The 27,566-nt window shown below is 39.9% G+C and overlaps 1 protein-coding gene across 5 annotated transcripts in view; it reads left to right on the forward strand.

The window, feature by feature from the left end:
* Window positions 1-27,566, forward strand: part of OXR1 (oxidation resistance 1) — a 374,848-nt gene that overhangs the window by 231,313 nt on the left and 115,969 nt on the right. Inside the window, exon 1 of one of the 5 annotated variants that reach the window (XM_045861029.1) lies at window positions 4,633-4,865. The exons of the other annotated variants lie outside the window; for them this stretch is intronic. Coding sequence (XP_045716985.1) covers window positions 4,853-4,865 — 13 coding nt within the window. The 5' untranslated portion in view covers window positions 4,633-4,852. Of the gene's footprint in view, window positions 1-4,632; window positions 4,866-27,566 lie in introns of those variants that run through there. 5 annotated transcript variants of the gene reach the window in all.

The raw sequence follows: 27,566 nt of genomic DNA on the forward strand, positions 1-27,566 counted from the left end.
ATAATTCTGCTAGATTATATCAGACACCAGTCAAATACTAAATTTTCACACACATTTTTTGTTTTCTGATGTTCTAATTGAATGGGAGACATGATTTGGACAATCTAGAATAGATTACTAATATATCCATTAGTCTTTCGAATAAGGCCATTTTAAACTCTTGAGCAGTAATCTGTTACCATCGATTCATGATTTAATTTTGTGAGAAGGGACTACAGGACGGCACTGTACCAGTAGAAGCCAGGCAAGGTTTCTTTCTGCCCAAGGGGTGGGATCTGAAGTGCCTGATGTTCTGTTGCGAGCAGTTGAGAACCTGACCCTCGTTTCAGCCCTGATGTGGAAAGTCATGTGGCCCGAAAGTACTCCCAGCATTCTCCCAGCAAAGGGTTCGAATCTTCCCCAGCAGCTGAGTCTGACACATCTGACTTGTAGTGAGTGATTTTTAATTTGAAAAACAAAAGGAACTTATTTTTAAAAGAACTTTAGATGGCTTCTGGGACAACTGATTTCAAGTGGCATGGCACCCTGCACTCTCAAACAGCTGTATTTATTGGACTGTAGAATGGGTTATTTAAGGTTGCCTATGTAAATGTTGGGAAATGTCTGCTAAATATAGTGGCTTCAGTTTTGGTGTAAATAATGGTGAGCTAATTTTCTAAAAGTAATCAGTTGAATCCAGCTGCTTCTACTAGATCAAAGTGGCAGTAGTTAGGATACTAATTTGGCTGCTATAATAAAGGTCAAAGATTTTTATTTTTGTCCCATACAACAGTCCAAGGGCATGTAGTCCTGGGCGGGTTTTTGAGTGCCAAGGGTAGAGACTGCTAGTTCTGTTGGCATCCTTAATAGTCAACTCCCATTTCTTGGTCTGAAAAGGCATCTCTAGTGTCCACTCCAGCGTCTGCATTTCAGCCAGGGTAGAGGGTACCGGAAAGATGGGCCCAGGACTTTTCACTTCACTTCTGTTCCTTTCTCATTGGCTGGAAACTAGTGACCACATGACCACACTTAAAACCAAGGAAGGCTGGGAAATAAAATCTTTTGCTGTATAGCATAGTACCCTCTGTCACTATAACAGTTAAACCCTCTGTCACTATAGATGAGTGGAGATATTAGGGAGAAAAGCAGCAGACTCTGGCACAGAGCTCTTAAAGAAAGGAGGCTGCTTAACTTCCTATCCACCTAAGTGAAGGTGCATCTGTCCTATTCTCTCAAGTACTGTACCAGGTTGTCCAACTATGAACCATCACGGACAGAATGTAAGACTCTTGTACATGAAAATAATATTGCTACAGTAGTTACCATCGGTTATGGAATATAGCATTTAAAATAATTATAATATGTACTGTTTGTTTCTGGTTTTCAAAAATGCATGTTTTTGAAAGTTCAGAAAACACAGAAAAATATAAAGAGGGTAACAATCGGCCATAATTCCATTAGCCAGAATAACATTCTTAAGAGCTTAGTGCATTTATTTTGTGGCTTTTCTTCATGCAACTTTTACTTTTACATAATTGAATAGTTTTCCATTTTTAATCTGATAATATACATTTTTCTCACATCTGTGAAATGTGATTCTAAATATCATTTTAGTGTTTGCATTAACATGACCTGTACCAGAATTTACTCAGCGTGTTACCATTTTTGCACCTCTGACTACGTTTGAATGCTCAGGAAAGAATGCTGTGAAGCCGGGTGTGGCTGCTGGTTCTGGAGCCAGATGGAAGGGCTCCAGCCTTCGGTCAGTCACCTACTAGTTATGTGACCTGAGGCAAGTTTCTTTACCTCTCCACACCTCAGTTTTCTTAAATATAACATTGGTATGATATATCTGCCTCAACATTATTGTAAAGATCGACTTAAATAAAGCATGTAAATAAATCACTCAGAAGGTCATTCATGGGGAAAAGCACTCAAATGTTAGACATTGTCTTTATCATCCCTCAGTTACACTTGATGACTTTGTTGGTCATTTGAAACTGAAGATCGTGTCTACATGACTACTTTCCTGACTGACGATTACTATGGGAGTGTCTTTAGGTGGGCATAGCTTCCCTTACACAGCTGTTGAATCCTCCAACTTTTTTTTAAAGATTTTATTTATTTATTTTTAGAGAGGGAAGGGAGGGAGATAGAGAGAAAGAGAGAAACATCAATGTGCGGTTGCTGGGGGTCATGGCCTGCAACCCAGGCATTATACCCTGACTGGGAATCGAACCTGCAACACTTTGGTTTGCAGCCCGCACTCAATCCACTGAGCTACGCCAGCCAGGGTCCTCCATCTTTATGTGGCATCTATTTCTAAATGAAAAAGGGAAAAAAATCACTATTAATAAAATCATTTAGGACCTTATTTCAGTCTGTTTGAAAGGCTCAAAGATTGTAGGAATCTGGAAGAAGCAGTAACCACAATGGAAATCTTAAGAACAGCCTATTCCAAAGCCAAGTTGCTGGTTTAAACCTTTAAGAGTCTAGCTAAATTTGCAATTTGGGCCCATGTACAAGACAAAGATAATATTTTCACCCATGGAGGATACATGTAATTAGCTAACACTTTTTTGCTCCAGATAATGATTCTACAATGAAGACTTACTAATATCATATGTATGTATATATATAGATAATCAGGCATCTTAATTATCCAATAACTCTAAAGACCTTATTAGTTACATTTGTATAATGTTAGGGCTTACAGAGTTTTTTGTAAGTGTGATTACTCTTAATCCCATTTAACTTACTTTCAAGATTTTAATAGAAATTAATCTAATTTTCTATATGAGAAGACTAACCCCAAGATAGAAAGCTTATATATGTATCCAGTGTAACATAGCTGGCAGTCAACAGCGTACCTACTACCTCCCATATCATTCACTCCAAATTTAGTGTTCTTTCTGTTACCTCAGGGTGATACCACAACTCTCTCACTGCTTCACAAGGTGTCATAGAGTTTGAAGCTAACAATGGGAAAAATGAAAACCATTAATATGTGAATAATTAAAACCTTAATATTTAAAGGAACTAAGTAATCTACAAAATCAAAGTAATTATAAAGGGGAATTTTAGAGACTCACTAAAATAGTTTGATTTATTTTCCCATTCAAAATATTGAAGAGTAAATCTCTAGCTTCAAATATCTCTTCAAAAAGAAAAAAACAAGTTATAACATGACCCAAAATTTAAGTGTTTATTGTGTGCCCAGCAATATAGTAAGCATTTCTATGCACCATCTGATGTAGTACTCACCAGAACCCTACAAAGTCCTTACACTTTTACACGACACAGGTGAGAGAAAGAAAGCTTACAGCTTAGAGAGGGTAAGTAACTTGTCCAAAATCTCAGTCTCTAAGTAGGGTAGTAAGGATTCTGATTCAGAGAAGCTGAGTTCTGAGCCCATATTCTTAATCATGTTGCCACATGTTCTTGAGTTTATATAATTTAGCCTTCCTGAGCTGTCCATTTCTCCAATTCAGTGAAGTTTGGAATAGTAATGATTAGTTAGAACTCCAAAAAGTTTCACTAGTCCTGTGGCTGCAACTCAGATGCTGTTACCCTAGGCTTACAGAGAAGCGTGTGCCTTCCGACTGACCACACGACTCCAGCCAGCTGGGTAGGTCATCATGATTCAGACTTAGAAACTTCTACTGAAGACTAGCTTGTGCTTCCTGGGTAGAATTAACTGGTACTTGTGACTTTAAAAGCACAGAATGGCAGGCAGAGATCTCAACCATTTGAGTGTGCAGTTCACACTCAATGTTAAGAATATTTTACACTGTTGTGCAACAGATGTTCAGAACTTTTCTACCTTGCGCAACTGAAACCGTATACCCCTAAAACATACTTTCTTCCTTTCCCCTTACCCCCCAGTCCTTCGTGAGCACCATTCTATTTTCTGTTTCTATGAACTCGACTACCTTGGATACCTAGTATAACTAGAATCATACAACGTTTGTCTTTTTGTGACTGGTTCATTTCACTTAGCACAAAGTTCTCAAGGTTCACCCATAGAATAGGATGTGCCAGGATTTCCTTCTTTTTTGCAATTCAGTAATATTCCATTGTATGTATGTACCGCATTTCATTTATCCATTCAGCTACCGATGGACACGTAAGGTGCTTGCTTGGCTATTGTGAATAGAGCTGTTATGAACATGGGCAAGCAAATACCTCTTGGAGACCCTGCTTTCAGTTCTTTTGGCTATGTATCCAGAAGTAGCAGTGCTCGACCCTCTGGTAGCTTTATTTTTAAGTTTTTTGCGGAAGCTCCATGTTGTGTTCCGTAGCATTTGCAACATTTTGCAGTCCTGCCCACAGTGCACCGGGGTCTCATTTCTCCACATCCTTGCTAATACTTGTCATATCCTGTAAAACATTTTTAAATTTTTTGGAGAGGAGACAATATACATTTGATTTTAGAAAATGTAATATTACTGAAGCCAAAACTTTGGAAGACCAATATGGGGCCAACATATTTAAATGTTCTCCCACCCTCTCAGTGTGTTTAATTTCAGGAGCTAAATATTTCCCAGAACATTCCATGAGTAAATGAATAACTTGCTGTTTTGAACCTAAAACACATATTTGTCTCTTTATTCTTTCAACTACCACCATCTTATCCAGCTCTAAAAGCTTCTTAAAATTAGCGAGAGGAAGACAAGTGGGAAGGTGTGGACTTCTCACTGCAGCAGTCTGCTAAAGATGGAGAAAAAACAGTGCTATTCAAAGACAGCCTGTCCTTAGAGATTTCGAATTCAGGGCGGAAACAAACTCGCTGAAATATCGAGGATGTTTGAAAGAGAACTTCTCAGCGCACTGCTGCTGAAGGCTCAATCACAAGGAACTATGTTCAATATCCATGAAGCTGAGAAGTAAGTTTCTGCAATTACGCCTTTCTATTTTTTTATTTCTCATTTACTTAAAATGCCAATCATTAGTTGGGATAGCAGAGTCCTGCTATTAAAACATGGAAATCAACCAAATGGTAAAATCTCATGCAAAGTAAGTAAGTACCAGAAATTGCTGGCCTTTGATTTTAAGAGGACTAGTTATGTTAGTAGTCTGACATTTTGATTCTGAGGTACAAGGTGAAAAAAAATTCCAAGACAGTTATCTTATTTCTGTTAAAGTTATGTTATTTCTGTATTGTTTGATTTTTCTTGTTTTCATTACTCATCTCATTTGTAGAAACTTCTGGAAGCATTTTTTCACTCTGAACATGACAACAGATGAATAAAATGAAATTATAACACACTTAATGTCACATTTATTTCCTATAAGACTATATATAGCATGTAGATTCTCAAAAGAATTGCTAGTATAAAAAAATAAAATTTAACATTTTCCAGGTAGTGACTGGTAAATTTTCTAATGCTATCAGATAATTTACAAAAAGAACCGACAGAAAGACATCAACACAGAAAATGTATATAAAAGGGAGGGTAGTGAACACAATATAATACACAGATGACGTACTATAGAATTGCACACCTGAAACCTGTATAATTTTGTCATCTAATGTCACCCCAATGCATTCAATGAAAAATGTTTAAAAAATAAATATTGGTCAAAACTCAGGGTACCCACTTGGGAAAATAATATTGGTAGAGACCTGTTAGGTAAGGCAAGATTATGTGGAAGTGTAAGAGTAAAAGTTAATAATAAGCTGAACACAAGGTGCTTGTTCTGTGTGACAGCTAAAAATAGCAAATCTGGGGACAATGAAATTTCGTCTCTATGTTTAACTACTATTACAGTTACTTAGCATAAAAACAACTATGGACGTATCTATCAAAACAGCAATGTCCCTACCACTGTAGAACTTCCTGTAAGATCTTCTCAGGGGCAAGTATTTGGCAATGGAGACCATGTTTATTTTTAAATAAAAATTTAAAACATGTTTATAATTTTTAGCTTCTAGCCTTTGCTAATCTTAAAGAGTCAAATTTCTTATTAAGTTTCTAAGTAAAGCTTATTTTTAACAAAATTACGGGAGAGCGCCCCGTTTGTAGAGAAAACACATGAGACCGCAGCAGTGATCTTACCTGTTTTCAGACTCTAAATGCTGGCACTTAGCCCATGCCCAGCAGGCTGGTTTCATGAAGGAATCACTGCAGCACAGTGAGGCTTTGAAGAAGACTGTGGACTTAGTCACAGAGTGACTATGAAACAAACAGATTTCTTACAGAAAACTGGGATAGAAGAGAGAAAAAGAGAGACCTTTGACTTTCTGAGGGACTTTTTTGGTAGTAGATGGCAATGATAAGGAATGTCCAGCCATAGCTATGACAGTATTCTGTTCCCTTCTAGTCCAGCAAAGTCTTTTGCCAGTGAAATTACAAGGAAGCTCCATTTTCTGGTGGACCACAGATAACAGAGTCAACAAGCTGTGTGACTTATATTTATTGCAGTATTCATTCCCGATGCTGGAAGAATTTCCTCTGTGGAATTCTGTAGAACTATGCCAGAGGATGTCTGATTATATACAATTATTCTAAACCACCTGCCCTTCAGGTGTCTTCTAGGCTTTCCTTGCATTAGCAGGTGTGCCACCTGCATGAGACCGCCTTTCAAACAATTCCAAGGAGTTAGCTACCACGGCACCCGGTTTCCAGAAAATAGCCTTCTTGGCTGTTCCACTGGTGGAAATGAACCTCTTGCACACACAGCCTCTCCCTCCTCTTCCTTGGGCCGGCCAGCTGTGGCCAGACCCTCTAACTAGTCCCCTTGAAGGCACTCACTTGCCTTGAAATGAGGAGGAAGCTTTCTCTAGCCTTCTCCCCAAACCACATGGGGATGCAGGTAGACGCACAATATAGGACCACTTTCGCCAAACAAATTCTCTCTTGGCGTCTCTCGTATCAGCTGTTTTATACCTTCTGTGTATGTGATGGGCAGGTGCCAGCCAATGTGACAGTCTCTTAGCCTCACTTGTAAGATGGGGAAATAAATAGTATCTACTCCTTAGTTTTCAGCCTTGAGGTCCTCAGGCGGCAAAAGTGAAACAAAAGTTCCGTTTCCATAGCTTCTTCACTTCTATGACATGATGTAGTTATGCTATATTTTCATTTACTCCTATCAGATTTTAAAAAACACTGTCATGAGGTATGATTGACATATAAAAGCTGTATATATCTCTAATGCACACAGCTTCATGAGTTTGGAGATAAGTATGTACCTGTGAAGCCATCACATAATCTATGCCATCAACATCCACCACTCCCAAAAGTTTTCTCCCACCCTTATTTTGCTTATTTTTTATGATAAGAACTCTTAACATAATACCCACATTCTCAGAAAAAAATTAGTATGCAATACACTGTGGTTAACAATAGGCACTATGTTGAATAGTAGTTGTCTAGGACTTACTCGTGTTGCATAACTGAGACTTTGTATTCTAATTCTTTCCCCTCCCCCTCCTCCAACCCCCTGGAAACGACCGTTCTATTCTCTGCTACTATCAGTTGGACTCTTTTAGACTCCTCATGTAAGTAGGATCATGTAGTATGTATTCTTCTGTATCAGACTTCTTTAACTTAAACATAATGTCCTCCAGGTTCATCGACTAGGTTTTTAGTTGGGTGGAGAGGTTGTGTTTTGTAATAAGCACTATTTAAAGTTATTTGTATTTAAATATGTAGGTTTTATAAGCTGAATATTAATTAGAAAGCATAATTTTTCTTAAGATTTAAGCACAATTTATAAGTCTAGATATTTTGTATAAAAATAGTTACTTGATTTCATTAACTCATAAATTTAACAGATTAGGTTCCCCTGAAATTTACTAACCGAGTTAAATAAACCTCTTCAAACATTTCAAGCTACACTTTAAAATGATTTTTAACAAATTGTGATTTGTATGTGATTTTTAACAAAAACACCATAAATGTATAATAGGACAAACTTAAAGTGTAAAAATCCAGTACTTTCTAAGCACTTAACACCTATAAATCTAATAAGTCAAATCTATATATATATAGTAAATTAAAATTTCCTAAGCATTTAATCCATCTTAAATACAGAACTTGAGGCAAGACTTTCGGTTAAAGGTCGCAGATGAAATACAGCCATTCAGATCTGTTCGTTTTTGTTACTCAACTAAAATGACAGTAAAGTGACTTTGTTTAAAAAAGAGACAAAAAAGGACAAAAGGAGAAAAAACAGAAGACAAAATAACAGCAGCAGTATTTTGGAAACTGGACAGCAGAAGGCGCAGGAGACCCAGGAAGCGAAGGACCCCAGTGGGACAAGCTGAGAAGCCCCAGTGTGCAGTGCGGAACTCCCAGAAGGCAGCTGGTGATAGGAGCATTTCCCAAAGCAGGAATAAAGGTTGGACTAAAACGTGTGTCTGCAAAGTAGACTGACCTGCAAGAAAAGTTACTGACATTAAAAATTCTTGTAGGAGTCAGCTCCCCCAGGATCTTCCAGGGAAAACAATGGTTGACAAACTCCACTGCCAGTCAGCTTTTTCAGAGTTCTACTCTTTAATAGGAAAGCCACCGTGGTGCCTCCTTAGTTTCAGCCCTCTTACCTTTTTAAGTTTAAAAAGGTTCTACTATGAGAATATTGACCAAACCAAGTGAACAGAAAAAATTAGATTGTACGTTTACTGTCCCAAATCTAGTCCCCTTCCATCACCATTTATCCCCCATTTACCCTCTTCTACCTATGTCTATGAGGGGTTTTTCTTTTGCTTAACCTTAATAAATTCAACAAAAAATTTTTTAAAAGGAAAAAATTTGGAAGGAACAGAAAATATACAGAAAAAGAAAACTTTCTTTTCTGTATACAGGGAAATATACAGAAAAAGAAAACTTTCTAATGACACTTAATATTCTCAACAGGATAAAATATTTCATATCTATGAAACCACAACAGAGATACAAAAGGAATATTCCAAAAACAAACAAAAGAAAGCTATAAGAGAATAAAGATATGATTGCTAAGTGAAAGACTCAGTAAAAGTTTTGAAGGAAATTTTCCCAAAAGGATAACAATAAGGTAAAGAATGAAAATTGGAGAAAAATATATGGGGAAATTAGAGGGCCATTCATGGATGTCCATCATTTAAACAAGAATTCCAGAGAGAGATGTGAGAGAAAAAACAGGGTAAAGAAAATTTAGAGACGTAACTCAAGAAGATTTCCCAGGACTGAAGGGCGTGAATTTCCAAATGGAATGACCCCAGTGCCAAGAACAATGAGTAAACATAGACCCACACCTAGACACATTATCATGAAACTTAAGAAAATTGATGACAGAGAAGAGATTGTCAGTTCTTCAGGAGGACATACCTGTTCAGTGGGTCGAGAATCAGAGTGGTATGAGATGTGTCGACAGCAGCACTAGAAACTACAGGACAACGGAGTTTGCCTTCAAAATTTTAATGGTAAATTATTTCCTACCAAAATTTCACTAAAATTACCAATAATATGTACGAGTAGAATAAAGCCATTCTCATACATGCACATCTTAAAAATTTCTCTCCCTCCCCCATTTCTTACCTGAGAAGATAAGAAAATAAAGCGAGAAGGAAAACATTACAGAATTGGTGACTCAGGAGACCTCCATGAGGGAGATGTGACGGGGATCGCGTGCGGGTGAGCCCACGGAGACAGCTGCCCTACAGAACAACAGTCTGGGCTGGAGCGGGTCCAAATGAAGAGTTCAAGGTTGGCTCTGGGAGTGGAAGAAGGAAGAGATTGGAGGAACCGCTTTACTCTGTTAGAAAGCTGGGAGAACTAACTATTGGCTTCTTTATTGAATGCGGGCCTTTGATTAAAAATTCAAACTAAACTTGTAAAACAATAAACATAACCAAGTCGTCAAATTGATTAGAAATTTCACATCTTCTATAATCCCAATTTGAGCAATTCATTTCTTCATCATCTCTGCACTTTTTTTAGTATGTTTTTCTTATGTTTAATGTTACTCATTCAACCAACAAAACTGTTACCATTGTCTCCAGTCTACTACAGCCACCCTGGTCATTTATTTGGGTCATGGATGGTGATTCTTGGGCTTCTCAGTGACACTTCTAGGAAAACTCTATCCAAATGCAGGCTAACAAGCCAAGTCCCTTCTTTTAAGGAAATTTCCAAGCCAACCCTCTGTTTTACAACCTAGTAAATCACATGTTTCCTTCTTCTTGTCGTTTCCTCTCACCTCAGGCAACTGTTGTCCAAACAAATTGACTAAGTTAGATACCTATTATCCAGATTACAAGTTATCTTTTCCACCTAATTAAATTTACTATTTTTTTAATTAACCTTATCTCATTACCCACCATTCTACTTACTATAGTAATTCAGTTCCTCCTGGTGCTTATGTATCGGCAGAGAAGACTAAATGAATAAATAAATAAGCAAATAAATAACATCGTAAATAAGTAAATTGTGTAGGAAATTAAGTGATAAGTGGTAATGAGTAAAGAAAATGCCTAACCAGATAAAGGAGATCTGGAGTGCCAGAGAAGGGGCGTGCTGGGGTTTCTCTTTCCCGGCAGTCACGGTCAACCACAGTGGTGACGTGGCAGGGAGAGCACACTTCAGTGGGTGAGGGGTTAGCAGTGCAGGTACCCGGGGAAATCAAATTCCAGGAAGAAGGAAAGAAAGGCCCTGAGGCAGGAGCTTGCTTGGTATTGCAGGAACATCCAAGTGTGTGTGATCGGAAAGAAGTGAACTGGGGGGGGGGGGGGGTCAAATTTGGAGAGATTATGGGAGCCAGAGCCCACGGCATCTTGGAAACTGTTTCATCTGGAGTGCAGGGCTGTGCTTCTTGCTCGGAGTGAAATGAGGCATGGTTCACGATTTTTAGCAAAGAAGTTTCAAGATCTGACTTAGGTTTTGAAAGATTCATTCTAATTGATAGTTCAAAACAAGAAAAAAAAACGGTAGTTCGGGTCAAGGTGGTTGTGATAGAGGGAGTGAGAAGTCATCACATTGTGGTTACATTTTAAATGTAAAAAGAAAGAAAAAACAAATAAGCTGTCAAGTATTTCTCCACAGTTCTTGGCCAGGGCCAGTGAATGGATTTCCTCTCCTGTAGAGCGGGAAAGATGAGGGTGGAAGGGGTTTGCAGAGACTTCTGGAGTTGAACTTGAGTTGTTAACTAGGCCTCCAAGAAGTGGGGATAGAGAATAAACAAGTTGCCTATACAGATCTGGAGCTTGGGGTAAAAATTGTTCTGGAAATATTACCTTGGGAGTTTTTAACATAATAATAATAACAAAAACTATAGATGAGCTCGCCAACAGAGTAGGCATTGACAGATGACCACAAACTGAGGACCGGAGTTCCCAGAGTTGAGAAGATCTGGCAAACGAGGCAGAAGGAACAGCCGTGGAACAGGAGGAAAGCCAGGAGGCTGTGATGGGCTGGAAGCCAGTGAAGACCGTATGGAGAAGGAGGCAGAGATGGATGTGTGGAGTGGGGACTGAGATGACCATCAGTTTTATCCTGGTGCGCTCCTGGGTGACTTCAACGAGGGCAGTGCCATGGTCTGCCCGCAGGCCATATTGGAGTGGATTTAAGAGAAAGGGTCGGGGGGAAGCACTAGAAATAGCAAATGTAGAAAATTTCAATTTTCTTTGTAGGAACAGAGGAGAACAGCAGAAGAAGAGCAATTTATGTGGAGTAAATTGAGACGAGAGGGCTTTTTTAAGATGGGAGAAATAATAACCTATTTTTATGTGGATGAGAGCAATGCATTAGAGAGGGGAAATTTTGACAAAGTACAGGAGATTGTAGAGTGTCACGGGAATTGTCTTTCCATAGGTGAGAGAGGAGGGGAGATAGATGAGCTTAAAACAGAAGCAGATGAGAAGGCTGAGTGGGTGGGTGCGGATGCCGCCGGTGGGTCGGTGTGGTGCTGAGAGTCCTGTGAAAGTCCTCCCCAGGATGCTTCATCAACTAAGAATATGGATGAAGAAAGAGCTTGTTAGGAGCAAAGAAATGATGTGAAATCATCTTCTAGGAAAGTGGGAAAGTACATAATTAGGAAAATACAGTACAAAAGCCACTTGAAGGTCACAGTCATCAATATCTCCAGGAAGGTTGCTTATCATGACTGTATAGTTATATTCGAAACTACAAAGGAGCTTTAGTTACAGTCATTCTTTTAAGATGGACTGGGAATAAAGAATGTTCTCAAATGGTAGGCTACATTTCTCATAGAAGTCCAAATAGCAGCCACTGCTGTGCCTAGGTTGACTCTACCGCCTGGCTCTTCTTCTCCCTCTCGTCTTGAAACCTCTCTGGTTTGCCTGTTTGGCCTTTTTTATTGGCATGGATCTAAAAGGAAACGTTAGTATTGAAACCATTACTTTTGAACTGGGGAAAAGGAGAAAACAAAAGGTACTAGAATGAGAATAGAGAAGGGGAAGATACAGATTTAGATAAAAACTTGCTCAGAATGCGGGGCCCATGATGTTCTAAATACAAACAAAAGAAGGAAGCAGGCGGATGGTGCAGAAATGTAATGTCTCAGAAGGACTCCCAAACTGTCTTCAGTTACTTTTAATGGGTCTGCTCACTGCTGGGTTCACTGAGTACTGAACCTTTTATTTAATTTTTCGAGCAAGGGAGAAAATGCTCTTTGGTTCTTGGTTTTAAATTATATGCAAGAAATTCATATAATCCCTTATTTACTTTTAAACCAAGCAGCTTCTTATAATATGACACAAGAGTTAAAAGCTTCCTATCAGGGCTTGTATATCTCATCTGCATGACTTTGGACAGATTATGTAATCTTTCTACTCAATGTTTTAATAGCTTGTGCGTCCCGTGACTAACTGCTTCACACTTGGAAGTAAAATCAGAAGGCACAAATGAATTTTCCTTGATCCTTGAATTGAAAACCGTTTTTAAAGAAATAAAGGACAGTTTGCATTGTATTTCTCTGAGGATGTGTTTTTCCCCTTATCTCGCAGGATGTAATGTTGATGAAAAATTTAAATACAAGTTACTCAGTTCAAGGGAAATGAGAGGACACCTGGGCATTAGAGCTACAGATGCATTTTTTACACACTGCTGCCCCCTGCTGGCTAATGTGTAATTTTCCTTTTTCACTAGTTGCCTTGTAAAATTAACAAAACTGTATCCTGTATTATCGAATCACACTAATGAGGAAAGTGACCAAGGTGGCAAAAAGTGGTGGAAGATTCAAGGTTAGACTACTGAAAAGTCACTCCTTCCTGCTTTGCCATAGTTTCTCTCCCCCGTTAAACCAAGAGTTAACAAATTATCTGTGGGTCTGGTACTGTTGGAAACACTCAGGAGGGAGAAGTGAAAACCAAGATCTCTGCACTGATAAAACTCATATTCTTGTGTGAGTAAACAGCCAATACATAAGAAAATACCAATCACTAAAATAATTTCAGTTTATGATCCGTGTACTGAGTCGTAATGGTGATGACCATATTTCTGGGCCACTGTGAGAACAGGAAGTTCAAGGCACTGATCTGTCTCTTGTGATTTGCATCACTGGGCTCTCACGGCAACACCGAGCTAGCTATTGCATGTTACATACAGGTGGACATACTGAGACGAGGCCAGAATGGTCCTAAGAGGCAGAACCAGGATCTGAAACAATGGCTCCTGGCCCTCCAGCCATCATGCCTCCCACGTACCCTCAAGTGAACACACCTCCAGCCTTTCTCCTCCAAGGTACCTTCATTGCAACCTCTCTGATAAGATTACATTTGTGAAGCTTTTTCTGATCCCTCAACTGTATAATAATTCCATTCTTTGAACTCTGTAGTGTTTCAAGTTCAGTTTTCCTGTGTTAACATCCATCCTGGGATATTCATGAAATACCTGCTCCATCCTTAGGTTCTAATCTTGAGATTAAAGACTAGGACTTGCAGGGTCACCATGGGTGAGGGCGAGTGTTGCCCCTTCACCAAAGCACCCAACCAGCCTGTGACCTATGCATGAAGTCCTGAGCTCTGCTCCCCACGCCCAGCCCCATGACACAGGGCTGCATCCATCCAGAGAGCTCCTTTTTCTATCTGACCTGCACAAAGGTACCATGTGCGGTAGTGGGCCCAGAACTGATTTCACTCATCTTGGTACCCCCGATGCCACCTAGCACCAAGCACAGGAGCATATACATCCTAGGTGCTTGGGTAACCCAGTTTAATTGATTCTGATGTAACCATGTCCACTTGTGGAAAATGAGATCACAAACTTGAGGTTTAGAGTATGTTTTTGGTCCTTTATCAGAGCCGTATGCAGGAAAGAATGGAGTTGGGGGTCCTCCCAAGCCCCACTGAACAGCCACCATATCTCAGTCTCAAGCAGGGGAAGTAGAACAGTGTCTCTTAAACTGTTGAGGATTTAGCTTTTCTCTAAGTGGCAATTTCTAGGCTCTGCATTTTTCCTCAAAAAGTGAATCTAACAGGCATATCAGCACTAATATTACTATGTAAGAAAAAGTCTCATCATCTGTTCAAAATGAAATTAACTTGTCACCCAGTTCGTCCGGCAGTTTGTACACGTGGTCCTGAAGCCAGCGCAGCTGGGCCAGTCCTCTTTGTCACACACAAGAACGGAGAATGATGCTGGCACCTCCTTCCAGAAACCCTGGAAACCTCTTCCGCACCCCACCCCCAACTGCAGCCAACTGTGTGCCATTTCACTGTCGAGAACTTGATGATTATTTTTGCGTTATGTCTCTCGTTTGGAGATGTCTTGAAGTCCTCATCTGTCTTTCTGCCTTCAGGGTGAATGAGTTCAAAATCTCTTCTAAGGGCAAGTATAATTAAGAATGAAAATTGGGCCCTGGCTGGTGTAGCTCAGTGGATTGAGCATGGGCTGTGAACCAAAGTGTCGCAGGTTCAATTCCCAGCAAGGGTACATGCCTGGGTTGCAGGCCACAACCCCCAACAACTGCACATTGATGTTTCTCTCTCTATCTCCCTCCCTTCCCTCTCTAAAAAAAAATAAAATAAAAAATAAATAAAATCTTTAAAAAAATACTTTGATATTGTTAATAAATGGATAATAATTTCATGTGAATTAAAAAAAAAGAATGAAAATTGGCCCTGGCCAGTGTGGCTCAGTTGGTTCGAGTGTCATCTCATCAACAGAAAGGTTGGGGGTTTGATTCCCTGTCAGGGCACATACCTTGGTTGCAGGTTTGATCCCTGGTTGGGTACATGTGGGAGACAACTAATCAAGATTCTTTCTCTCTCTCTCCCCCGACCCCTTCCTCTCTATCTAAAATCAATTTAAAAAAATGGAAATCATTTCATTGTACCTAAAATACAAGAGGATGCCAAACAGGAGTGTTTTCAGGCATGGAATATGGAACGCAAGGGTACTGGTAAAAAATGGACTGATTCATGTTGTTGCTAAGAGCCAGACCAGATCGTGAAACACAAATAGCAGGGTGGGCATGCGCAAGAGAACCAGAACTGGCCTCTCTTCCAACAAAAGGTGCTCAGTCCTCCCACAGTCCCTCGTGCCTGCAGGGGCAAGCACTACAGGGGAGGGAAAGAGGCCGCCCCCGGAGAGTCTGGAACCAGGAAGAACCTACCCGTTCAGACAGGCAGCTCCTGTTTGGCTCCAGTAAGCTATTACTCTGCAGAAATGTCTGGCTTTTGTTGCCAGATTTTTCAACAAGGTCACCATTCTGGTTTGTCATGCAATCCTGTTCTTTAAGCGTTGGCGATTAATTCAAAAAAGTTTGTGAAACTTATAGACAAAACCAGACTCTTCTGTGTATGGGCCAGATGTGGCCTATGGACCACCAATTTGCAACCTTTAACTTTAAAATTATAATAAACCCCTGGTCCCTGGACTCTGAAAAGAAACTCACTCTACTTTATTAACAACCAATCACATCATTACGTGCTCTGTCCAAATTGAGGCATATTTCCCCTTAAGAACACCAGATCTATACCTCATGGGACCTGGGGCCTGGGGCCCAGGGAGGAGGAGGAAGAAAGACAGCATTTGTTTTGTTTTTCTGGTCACTTTTTACCAGCATGCCATCATGGTAGAAGTGGCCTTTTCCCCCTTGCTTGTGAACAAGCCTGCAAGCATAGCAGGAATGAGGCACATCCAGTAAAAGTGGCAAATGAAACTTGCAGGGCGGTATTCAGATTCTCTACAAGTTGCTGCAACAAGAATTCAGTACGCACTTCAGTATTTTGGGGAAAAGGGTTTGTGGCACGTCTAGCTATAGGCTGTAAATAGAGCCAGGTTGAAGGAGACGAGTTAATAGGAACCCTTGTAAAAGAAAGTGTTGAATAACGCGTTAGGTTGTGAAAATGGATTCTAAATCTTTCTTCTTAATTCTGTAATTTCAACTTACCATATATGACTTTAAAAAAAGAAGTTATAGACTCCAGCAACAGTGGGGATTGTCAGGGGTGTGTGAGGAGGATGGGGAGGAGTGGAGGTGGGTACGGGGTGGGGGGGTAAATGGTGATGGACGGAGACCTGGCTTGGGCTGGTGCACACACAGCGCAGTGCACAGATGGTGTGTTGTGGAATCGTGCACCTGACACCTGTATAATTTTGTTAACCAGTGTCACCCCAGTAAATACAATAAAAATGAAAAATGAAAAAATATAAATAAAAATATAAATGTTAGCAAAATTTTCTACTGAACCTCTTTTTTTATCTAGTCATTCATTCAATTAATTCAATAAGTATTTATTGAGCACCCATTAAGTACAAGGGATCCATCGGTTAACAAAACAGGTGACGATCCCTGCCCTCAAAGAGCTTATGTCCCAGAACTAGTAAATACAAGTAACAAATTTCCTGGTATGCTATAAGGAAATAAGTGCAATGAAAAAGTAAAAGTAGAGCAGGCGAAGAAGGACCAGGGTGGCAGTATGTATGTTGTATTTGTTAATAGGCAGGTCAGGGTGGGCCTCACGTGACTTCTGACCAGTGACCTTCAGAATGAGGTCAGCGCTTTTATTTGACTTTCCCACTCTATCCCCCCTCCCTCATTTATCAAAACAGTATAACCTAAGTGGTGAAGAACTGGTGTGTGGTATGTGCACTGATAGAATACATGATCTTTAAAGCAAAGAGGGAAAGACAAATTTAATACAAACAATTCAACCTCTTAAAGAATATCTATTTTTGGTACTTCGTATTCTTCCAGTGAAAGAAAGGAATAAAACCATAGCATATTCCATTATAATTCACTAGGCAGGTGGAATTATTTCCATTTTGTTTTTTCTGTTTTGTTTTGATTTTATTTTTATTTCAGGGGGGCTAGATTAAGAAATGAATCAGCCTAGAGATTTGCTTAAGCTACTTACCTTCAGTGGTTCCTCGTTGCCCCCCTCTGAGACCCCACCCTCAAACCAAACCTCTGATCAAGACTCACAAGGCCCTTCATGATTTGGCCTTTGCTTACCTTTCCACACTGTCCCTTTCACGTCAGTGACACTGAGCTACTTCCTTTTCCCCATTTGCCTAAGTTCTCTCTTGCCTGTGTTCTCTGTGGCCTGTCTGCCCACCTGAAGAGACTGTTCTGGTCACCACGGGCATCGCTTCCTCTAGTGAGCTTGCCCCGATTCCACGAAAGCTGAAATCAGTGCCCCCCACTCCCATTTTTCCCCAAGCTGTATGCTCACCCCTCTCATAGTACTAGCTACTCCTGTGATTGCATGTTTTCTTGTCTGTGAGCTCCAGAGTAGCCCCAACTATCTTCTCCATTACTGTATCCCTGGTACTTAGCACAGTTTATGGCCCCAATGGGTCTTGCAACTGATGAATAAAAAATTTGATGAACCAGTTGTTCAGACTACAGAGGGAGCTGCCCTTGTAGAGCCTCCCATTCAAAATCCTCCAGGTCCAGGGCCTTCCACAACTTTCTCCTCGACCTTGTGATTTGTCTCAACACTTCCCCTTCAGAGCCCTATTCGATGATCCAGCCCTCATCTAAACTTCTGTAACATTTTAGAGGAGTCGTGTAGCTTAGATATGGGGGAATCCATAATCTGACGAGCTCAGCCTTTCCCCACCTCTTTCTGATCTTTCAAGATGATAGCTTAGTCACTTCATGCATGCCTCCTACGCAGGCTTAATGCCTCATAAGGTATCTCCTTCCAGATCACTGCTTCTGCTTACTTCAGTTTCCGCCTCCCAGGTGCTTCCTGTCCTTGTCACAGCTCCGCCACTGCCGAAGAGAAGGTAACTTTCTTTTCTCTGGTCCTCTCGAGAACTTCTCCTATTTTGATAACTACTTAACAATGTCTGGCAGTTCTTCAGTCCTATATCGATGGTCCTCTCTTCACTCCACGGAAATGAACCCAGTTTGCTCACTGGAGCTGGGTTCCTACTTTCAGAGTCACCTGCTGCCGCATCTTCTCTTCGCTAAGCATAGATCTTGCACATGAGTGGAAAATGTCCACAGTTGTCTTGTCCATCTGGATGGTCGCGAATTTCTTGGTCAGCGCAACTAGCAGCCAACAGCCTTTTCAAAGGGAGACAGTAGAGATCCTTGGTACCATAGTCCACATTGCCTGCTGTATATGTTAGGCTCAAGATGTACCAACATTGCCCAGTTATTTTCATTTTCACTCACAGTAGAAATAGAACTTTGGGAATGTCTTGTCTTTGATCAGCTCTTCCAGGTACTATAATGGTAGATTGATGACTCCAGTGGAGAAAAAAAATGCATCAGAGTATTTCAATTTGAAATTTTGATTGTTTCAACATAAGGTTTCTTTAGGGCCTTCAAGTAGACAGAGCCCTCTGACCCACACTGTCTCATTTGGTTCTCACAAACCCAGAAAGACAATTTTACAGGTGAGGTGTAGGAGGCTTAGAAAAGTTGCCCTGGCTGCTGTGGCTCCCGTGGTTGAGTGCTGACCTGAGAACCAAAGGCTTGCTGCTTCAATTCCCAGTCTAGGGCACATGCCTGGGTTGCCGGCCAGGCCCCTGGTGGGGAGTGCATAAGAGGCAACCACACATTGATGTTTCTCTCCTCTCTTTCTCCCTCCCTTCCCCTCTCTAAAAAAGAAATAAATAAAATCTTTTTAAAAAGAAAAGAAAAGTCAGGTGATCTTCTGAGGCCAGGCTCACACAGATGTAGCAGTCCAGGTGCTTCTTCCACTGAGTCATACCACCTTTCAGTAGCGCTTCTTTATACACAGTCTCTGCCCTTACATGACTTGCCCTGTATTTGGTGCCCAGGAACATTGCGTGGGACCAGAGCTGTCCAGTATGGAGCTCTGTCATCCATCATTCTTGCTTAGTCTTTTGTTTTGTTCTGAGTTCTTAGAGAATGATCAGCATTCTTAATTCAGCATGTTACTTAAATCCTCATATATAAGTTTAGGATAAATTTCAACTAGAACATGCAGATAATTTTGCTTAATTGAATTTCCAGAACAAGTGCAGTTCAGAGAGGTATACCAGAAAAGAGCAATTTCCAACTACTACCCTGTGCTTCAGGTAGAATTTTAAATACTTGAAATGCAGTGAAGGAAAAAAAACTAAAAGCAAAGCTTTTTTTAAACAAAGCAACAGCTACAGCTGCTAAAAATACATAAATATATTCAATTTAAGAATAAATACAATTTGGACCTAAGAAAAAATGATTATAAATGATGGTGCTAGTGGTTCACAGATGTGTTTGCTTTGTGTCTTCCTTTCCATGTGTGCTTTCTAAACTCCTAATTTTAGAGTAGTTTCTAAAAATAATTAGGTGTCTAGGGAAGTCTGCTTTTCTTCAAGTCCATGATATTTAGTTGTAAGGCAATTGTTACTGTGTGAAATTGTGTCCTTGGAGATACACATGTACCCCATGAAACAACAACAAAAAATTGTATGTGTCTATCAGGTTCTATTTTAATTTTAACTTACATTTAAAATTTTGTGTTAGGTGAACCAAAGTTTGCAAAATTTAAAATATAACTGTTTTTAAGCTATATATATATATATTTTTTTTTAATTAACACTAGTGCTTTTTAATATTTTTGGAAAGTATCAAAGTATCTCTAAAAACAAAACTTATGAGCAGACGGTTGCTAATTTTGAAGTGCTTAATATTCATATTTACATAATCCAGATGGAATACATTCAGGATGACATTTTGGTATAAATTTTGTCCTTGAAGATAGTCTTTGAAAGTTTAATCTCACAACTATAGGACATCGTGCCCTCAGAAAATTAACAGGAGGCTATCTCATGTTTTAGGTGAGTGTAACCCCTTACATTGAGCCTTACATATCATTGTCTACCACATGTACACTTGGATTAGTATCAGTTATGGGTCAATTATGGATCATGGATCACTAATGGCTAATTGACTGTCAATCATGCTGACAGTATGACCCTTTGAAGTTCATTCATCCTCCAGGATTGCCGCTGGTTTCAGCTGTTCCTCAAGACACTTTTTGCCTGCAGCCTCTATTCTTGTACTAAACATACCTGATCCCCACGTGGCCTAGGAAGGCACAGGTGTGAACGCTTCTCTGTGTAAGCAAGGTGTGAAGGTGTGAAGGCACGAAGGCACTGCTCTTTCCTATCTTGCCAGGAGCCATGAGGGTGAGACAACTCTGCGGAATCACAAGGCCTCTGGTGGTACATTCTGAGGTCTCCCATTGGACCCCGAAACGTGAGAATCTAAGGCACTGATTATCAGAGGCAATCTCATGAAGTCCCCTTTGCCCCACACTCTAGACTTCGGGGGATTGTGAACAAATAATAGCCACTAATACCTAATGATACTTTAACTCAGGAAGAAAGCAGTTTATTTCCACCATCAGAGGTTGATGTTAGTGGGAGACCAAGATATGCCTGGATTTACTTAATGAAAGTAGAAGGCAATAGCAATAATATAACTAAAGCAAAGAATTATCAGTTCACCAAAATGAGAACCTCTACTCTTGCAGGCCTCAGGGGCTCTGGTGTGCGCAACTCCGCCACTGCGGGTGCTCCCTGCTACGTCCGAATATGGTCATTCCAAGCCCCTATGGGGCCACTCTTACACAATCTCACATCCCAACCTCCTCAAACAGGAAAACACAACCTATGAATAAAAAAATCCAATGATCACCTTGATCACGTTCTCTGTAACCAAAATATAGATGATGTGTTCTGTTGGCTCAAAACAGTTGACCACTGCCATAGCAACTTAAAAGATTCAAACCTGTTATTCAGTATTTAAATAACCTTTACACCAAAAGCTATACATGAATCTAGATTTAATATTACTTAAAAGATATTTAGGCAGTTAAAGATTATAGGCAAGGTGGGTCTCAAGTACAAGTCATAACACACATTACCTTAATAATACCTTGCATTTTTGGTTAACAAGCCAAAGAGTGGTGGCAGAGTGGGGAGGGGGGGGATGCTGTTTGTTCCCTTTTCCCCAGTTAGAAGGTGTGGACTGTTTCTATGATGACAAGAAGCTAAGTTGTTTGTTCTGTGACTACTTACTGACCTAAGTACATCCTAATTGGCTAAATGGCACTGGACCCTAAAAGAATTAACATCATTTCTTAGTGATTAAAGTAAGTTTTTAGGTATTCTTTGATCATTCATAGGCTCACATCAATAAAATAAATGCTAAGTACAGGTTTTTTCATCTGAGAAATTTAGGGTGAAATTTATTGTATTGTACTGAAAAAAGAGTATTTTTTCCCATGTTGTCAATTTTAAAAAGTATTTGTTTTAGATTTCATTTGGTAAAACTTGGAAAATTGCCACAGAAATTAGCTTCTGTTTTGGAGAAAATTATGAAGAAATGAGGAAGAGGGGACTTGGTAGACAAGTTCAGTGGCTTCACTTAGCAGACCTGTTTCATGTACGGGGGCTGGCTGCCAGCCGGGTTAGAGTACAGTGTTCCCTCCCCCTTGTGCACAATGACCACTTTCTTTCTTTCCAGCTGCTGTTTGTTACTGAAAGGAGAACATGTCAACATCCCATTTATCAGATACTAGTGCAGTGTCTCAAACAGTGACAGTCGGTAATAAGACACAGTCAGTCCACCGCAGTGGTTTAAAATGTGCACTAATAGAATAAAATATAGTTGGAATTCAAGGGTCTGAAGTCGAAAGAACATTGAGTCTGAATTCAATGATTAGACACACTTCTTACATTATATATCTTCCTTCAAATATCTGGACTGGGTCATATTGATTCTTCAACCAGGAAGAAAAAGAGATGTTTGATTTTCTTTTGGTCCACAGATATATTAGACTGTTATCAAATTTCTTATTGGAAAAGGTTAAGTTAATATTTTTACAACAGATAAAATTTTCCAGGTGAGCCACAGGCTTAAGTAATGAGAGACTTTGTAGGCTAAAATGTCAAAAATAAAGGGCAGAGAAAGGATTTGCAAGTCATACTGTGATGACTTTTTTAGTGTAAAGTTTATATCCCTCTATCCCATCTACTCCCTTAACATATCACCTTGTCCTTTACAGTCAGGCATTGAAAGAGATCTTAGGGAGTCCAAGTATAGCAAACCCATATGCTTGTTTGGGGTCAAGCAGCTACTGTAAATGAGTATCTCCATCATTTGCAAATATTACGAGGTATGGCAATTCAAGTGTGCATTCCCTATCTACAGTATTCAAACCAATTTAAAAGTAAATGTCAGGTCTTTCAAACAAACCTATCCACACCACAAATATGGGTTATGGATCCCCAGTCTGGCACCCTTATGACTTAGCCCACCTAAACAGCAGTTTCTTCCAAACTCTTATGCGAGACCCAGATTCCTTCTGAAACATTCCTGCCAAGTCGCTGTTCACTTCTGTTGGAACAATTCCAGTGATGAGAACTCATCAGCTTTTGAAGCTACCAAGTTTTTTGTCAGTCATAACAGAGATGGTAATGATGCTAATCTCTTTAGTGCTTTAGGATAAAAATAACAACTTGTGTACTTTTATAGTGGATTGCTCTGACCAACAAGAGTTTAATAGACCTTTCTGTTTTGTGATTGTTCCTTGAGAGTCTTTCACTGTTGAGAGTTCTAACTCTGCTTCATGGATGATACAGTCGGTTCCTTAACTGCAGAAAGAGTCCTCTTATTCCAAGCTTACTTATGTGACTCATGCCATACAGGCTGACCTTAGGAAGGCCCATTTACCATTAGCATTTATTCATCCCATCACATACATACTTACTGAGCAATTTCATAGTGCTAGGCACTGTACCAGGTACTGGGACACAGTGGAGAGAAAGACAAGAAAGTCTCTGCTTTCCTTAGGTTTACATTCTAGTCAAATAAATAGACAAAAAAAGATAATTAAAAAGCTCCCTGAGGGAAGTACATTCTGGAGAGGCAGGCAGGAGCCAGGTCATGCAAGGACTTCTAAGGAGTTTGGGTTTTCTAAGGACATTTGAAGATGTTCAGCACCATGAAATGATCTCAGATTCACTTGCAGAGGAGAATACTAACAATAATCAATGTAGACAACTCAGAAAATACAAAAAGTATTACAAAGATAACACATCATGCATGCTACCATCCCCCATGGAATAGCATGGAAAGTATGGTCAACAGAATTCCAACTGTCTTGCTCAGTTTGGGCTAGTACAACAGAACACCACTGACTGGGTGACTTCCACAGCACACATTCATTTCTCACGGTCTGGAGGCTGGGAACTCTCAGGACAAGGTTTTGGCAGATCTGGTGTCTCGTGAAGGCAGTCTCCCTGGTTTGCAGAGGGCTGGCTCTTTCCCTTCCTTAAAATAACAACACTGATCCAATCATGCAATCTCCACCCTCATGACCTAATCTAACCCTAATGACCTCCAAAAAGACCCACCCTTTCCTTATATATCTCAGTGGGGTTAGGGTTTCAGCATATAAAGTCTGGGGGGACACGACATGCAGTCCATAGCTTTCAAGATTCTCATCCCTAGTATACATTTTCTGTGTGACCTTTTCCCATAAAGCACGGGCAGGAACACAAATATGAAAACATATCACTCCCATTATTAGGTTATGTCATATGGTGAAGGAGAAGGGATTTTGAAGTGTAATTAAAGTTCCTAATCAGTTTATTTTAAATTATTTTAAGAGAGACATTATCGTAGGAGGGCCTGACATAATCACATGAGCCCTATAAGAAGGGCTAGAGATCCCAAACAGAAGAAGTCAGAGAACTTCAGGGCAGGAGAGAGTCTTGCCTATAGTCTCTAAGAAGCAAATAGCTGTGGGAAAAGGCTCATGTGATAGGGAGCAGAGAGTGGTCTCCAGCTGCTGGAGGCCTCAGTCCTGCAACTGCAAGGCATGGAATTCTGCCCCCAACTAGTGAGCTTGGAAGTGACTTAGATGATATTGCAACCTTAGCCAACACTTTGATTTCTGCCTGGGGAGACCTGGGACAGAGAGCCCAGGGAAGCCGTGCCTGGACTCCTGACTCCAAAAAGTGGTAAATTGTGAGATAAGAAATTGGTATTGTTTTTAAGCTGATAAATTCCTGGTAATTCATTAAACAGCAATAGCAAACTAATAGAATGAAAATGACATGATCTTCTCAATGAGCAAACTGGTTAAAGAGGGACAAAAATGGAAAGGGTTGAGGGAGTCACTGTCACTCACGGTCCTGGGAGTAGGACAAGGGTGGCTGGGAGTAGGATGCTAGCGGTAGAGACAGAAAGAAGTGGACAGGTTTCCAGTGAATTGGAAATGAAGCAGGGCTTGCTGCTAAAAGGATTTGGGGGTGAGAAAAAGGAAATGATTATGAATGATTCTGAGGATCTGGGCACGAGCAAATGAGTGAATGGCGGTGTTGTTTACTAAATATAAAAGGAGAGAGGGTACCAAAAGATGGTGTTTGGTTTTAGAAATATATTTTACCAAATTAGTATTTAAACATTCATTATATAGGGATGGGCAGAAGTAGGTTTACAGTTCTGAATTCACAAAACGGAGAGTTTATTCTTGTATAATTATTATTTATTATTGTATTTATTATTAACCTACATATATATAAAACACTATATATATATTTGTGTACATAGGCATATATATATATGCATGTATATATATTATATATGGTCTGTCCAAAAGGTATCCAGTCATATATCATGAAAAATAGGGACATTTATCAAAGTAGATACCAGATACAAGAGACATTGTACATAGGACAATGGCACCTCTGTCCCATTCAAAGTAGGCACCTTGGGACCTCACACAGTTCTCCCAGTCACCATCAGCTGCCACGTTGTATTTTCCTGAATCTCATCAATGGTCTGAAATCTCCTCCCTTTCAAAGGTGATTTTAGTTTGGGGAAAAGCCAGAAGGGCACCAAATCTGGGCTTTAGGGGGCTTGAGTCACCTGAGTGATTTGATGTTTTGCCACAAACATCTACATAAGACATGATGCACGAACAGCACATTGTCATGATGAAGCTGCCCATCACCAGTTGCCCATAGCTACAGCCTTTGGAATCATCCAAATAGTTTCCATGGAGGAATGTTCAAGCTTAACACAAAATTTGATGCAGATTTGTTGCTCTGCTCGCTCAGTCATTTTGAATGTGATAGCTATGCAGCTCACTCAATGTCATCTACCTCTCCCACAGACTAGTACAGTGAAGTGGTCATTGTTCACACATGCACATTCCAGTCCACTCTCCTTGGCTGCCAGGTTACATCAATGTTGCACCAATTGTTCTCATTATATTAACTGTAACTAGACTTTTTCTGGACAGACCTCATATATACTACTTGTCTAAAAATAGGAAGATAGTAATTCATTTTATTATTTTCATTTTAAGAGTAAAAAATAATTTGAATGATTTGATAATTTCCACTTTATATTATTCTTAAGTATTTAGCCCATCTCTTATACTCTATTTTTGCTTAAACTGTTTTGTTTTTTCACCTTTATAAATGACATCCTAGTGAATGTTCTTATGCTACAATTCTTATTATTTAGAGTATATCACCAGAATTGGAGTCACTGGGTCTGAAGGGGATGAACATTCTTAAGATACTTTTTACTCCAATGGAGTAAATCGTCTTCTAGAAAGCTGAGTCCAATTTACCTTCCCTTCGATAGTACTTGAGAACGCTAGTTGACCTCACTTTCACCACTGAGTATTATTACTTTAAAAGCATCTTTGCCAGTTTAACAATGAAAAAAATCTCATTTATCTATTAATTTATCATAGCGTGTGTCTTCAAGGCATGCTTCAGTCTTGAGTGGCACATTGTTCTGAGTTCTGCCCCCCTGGCCTGACCTGTCTCACTGTGCTGCAGCTGCAGGCCACTAGTGTGCAGTCCTGTCCTTCGTAATCACCTCAGGGAGACAGAACGAATGAGCATCCTCTATGAGACACAGGCGTGTTCTCTGATATAGTCTCCCGAAGTACAGCCAGAGTCAGAAAGCCGTGGTGCTGCCCTCATCCTCAAACCAGTGTTCTTCCAAGAACATAGAGTACAAAATATTTGGATGTAGTTTGCCTAAACAAAAGAAAATGTGTTTAACAGTTTCCACCTTTTTGCTTGTTTTTAAAATGGTATATGGCAGATAATACTACCTGAGCTAAAAACCTATCAGTTAAAACGTCTACAGTATATCTCACAAATCAGTCATTACAAATGTATTTGGCGTGTGAGGGTGTGTATTATTTAATAATGGTTTCCTGTGGGTGCTGGGCTTTAATGGGTTATTATTTTATTTTTCTTACTTTTCTATATTGCCCAGAAATTTATTATTTAACATGTAGTTTTCTCTGAAAATAAAAATTTGAACAGAACTTTGAACATTAACAAAATGCGTTTTAAGATGTCTTAGGCAGCAATTCCTTGAAATTGCTTTATTTTAAAAAAAAGATTTTATTTATTTTGGAGAGATGGGGAGACAGAGAGGGAGAGAAACATCAATGTGCAGCTGCCTCTCACCTGGCCCCCAGACCCGCAAGCCAGGCATGTGCCCTGACTGGGAATCGAACTGGTGACCCTTTGGTTCACAGCCCTCGCTCAGTCCACTGAGCTACACCAGTCAGGGCTTGAAATTGCTTTAAAACCAAGAACAAACAGAAGCAACTTGCAGGAATTCAGTGGAAAGAAACTTTTGAAAAAGCAGGCTCATATGGCATATTGTTTGCCCTAACACTTGACTCCAAACTAACACTTATACTTTTATGAAAACCTAAACCACTCCTTAAATATATTTTCAAACACCTTTTTTGAATGAATCATAGAGAAAATGTCAAAGGGACCTGACTCCCTGTTGGTGAAGGGATAAGCCCAGATGCTGTGAAGTCAGGAAGCCTGCCTCCCAGAGGGAAAGAAGCCCTTTGGCAGCCCAGCAGCAGACACCCGTGTCAGTTACTAAATGGTGTTTGCAAACCAAACGGTATTTGCAAACCACATTATAAAAACCTACAGGCTGCTCTTTATTAATGATGCTAATATCTGTTGTTTGAGTTTTTTCTATGTGCTGAGCAGACCGCTCTGTGCTTTACATGCATCCTCTTTTTGAAGACTTTGAGGATTGTAAGTCACCCAGTTTTGTAAATGAGGACACCGTTGTAAAAAACTGCTCAGAGAGAGGGCTTGTTCAAGATCGCTGCTTGGCAAATGGTGAGGGTAGGATTTAGCTTCAAGATTGTCTCACTCCTCACT

This window comes from Phyllostomus hastatus, unplaced genomic scaffold, assembly GCF_019186645.2.
Source record: "Phyllostomus hastatus isolate PE091 unplaced genomic scaffold, TTU_PhHast_1.1 phas_scaffold_21, whole genome shotgun sequence".
In the NCBI taxonomy this organism is placed as follows: domain Eukaryota; kingdom Metazoa; phylum Chordata; class Mammalia; order Chiroptera; family Phyllostomidae; genus Phyllostomus; species Phyllostomus hastatus.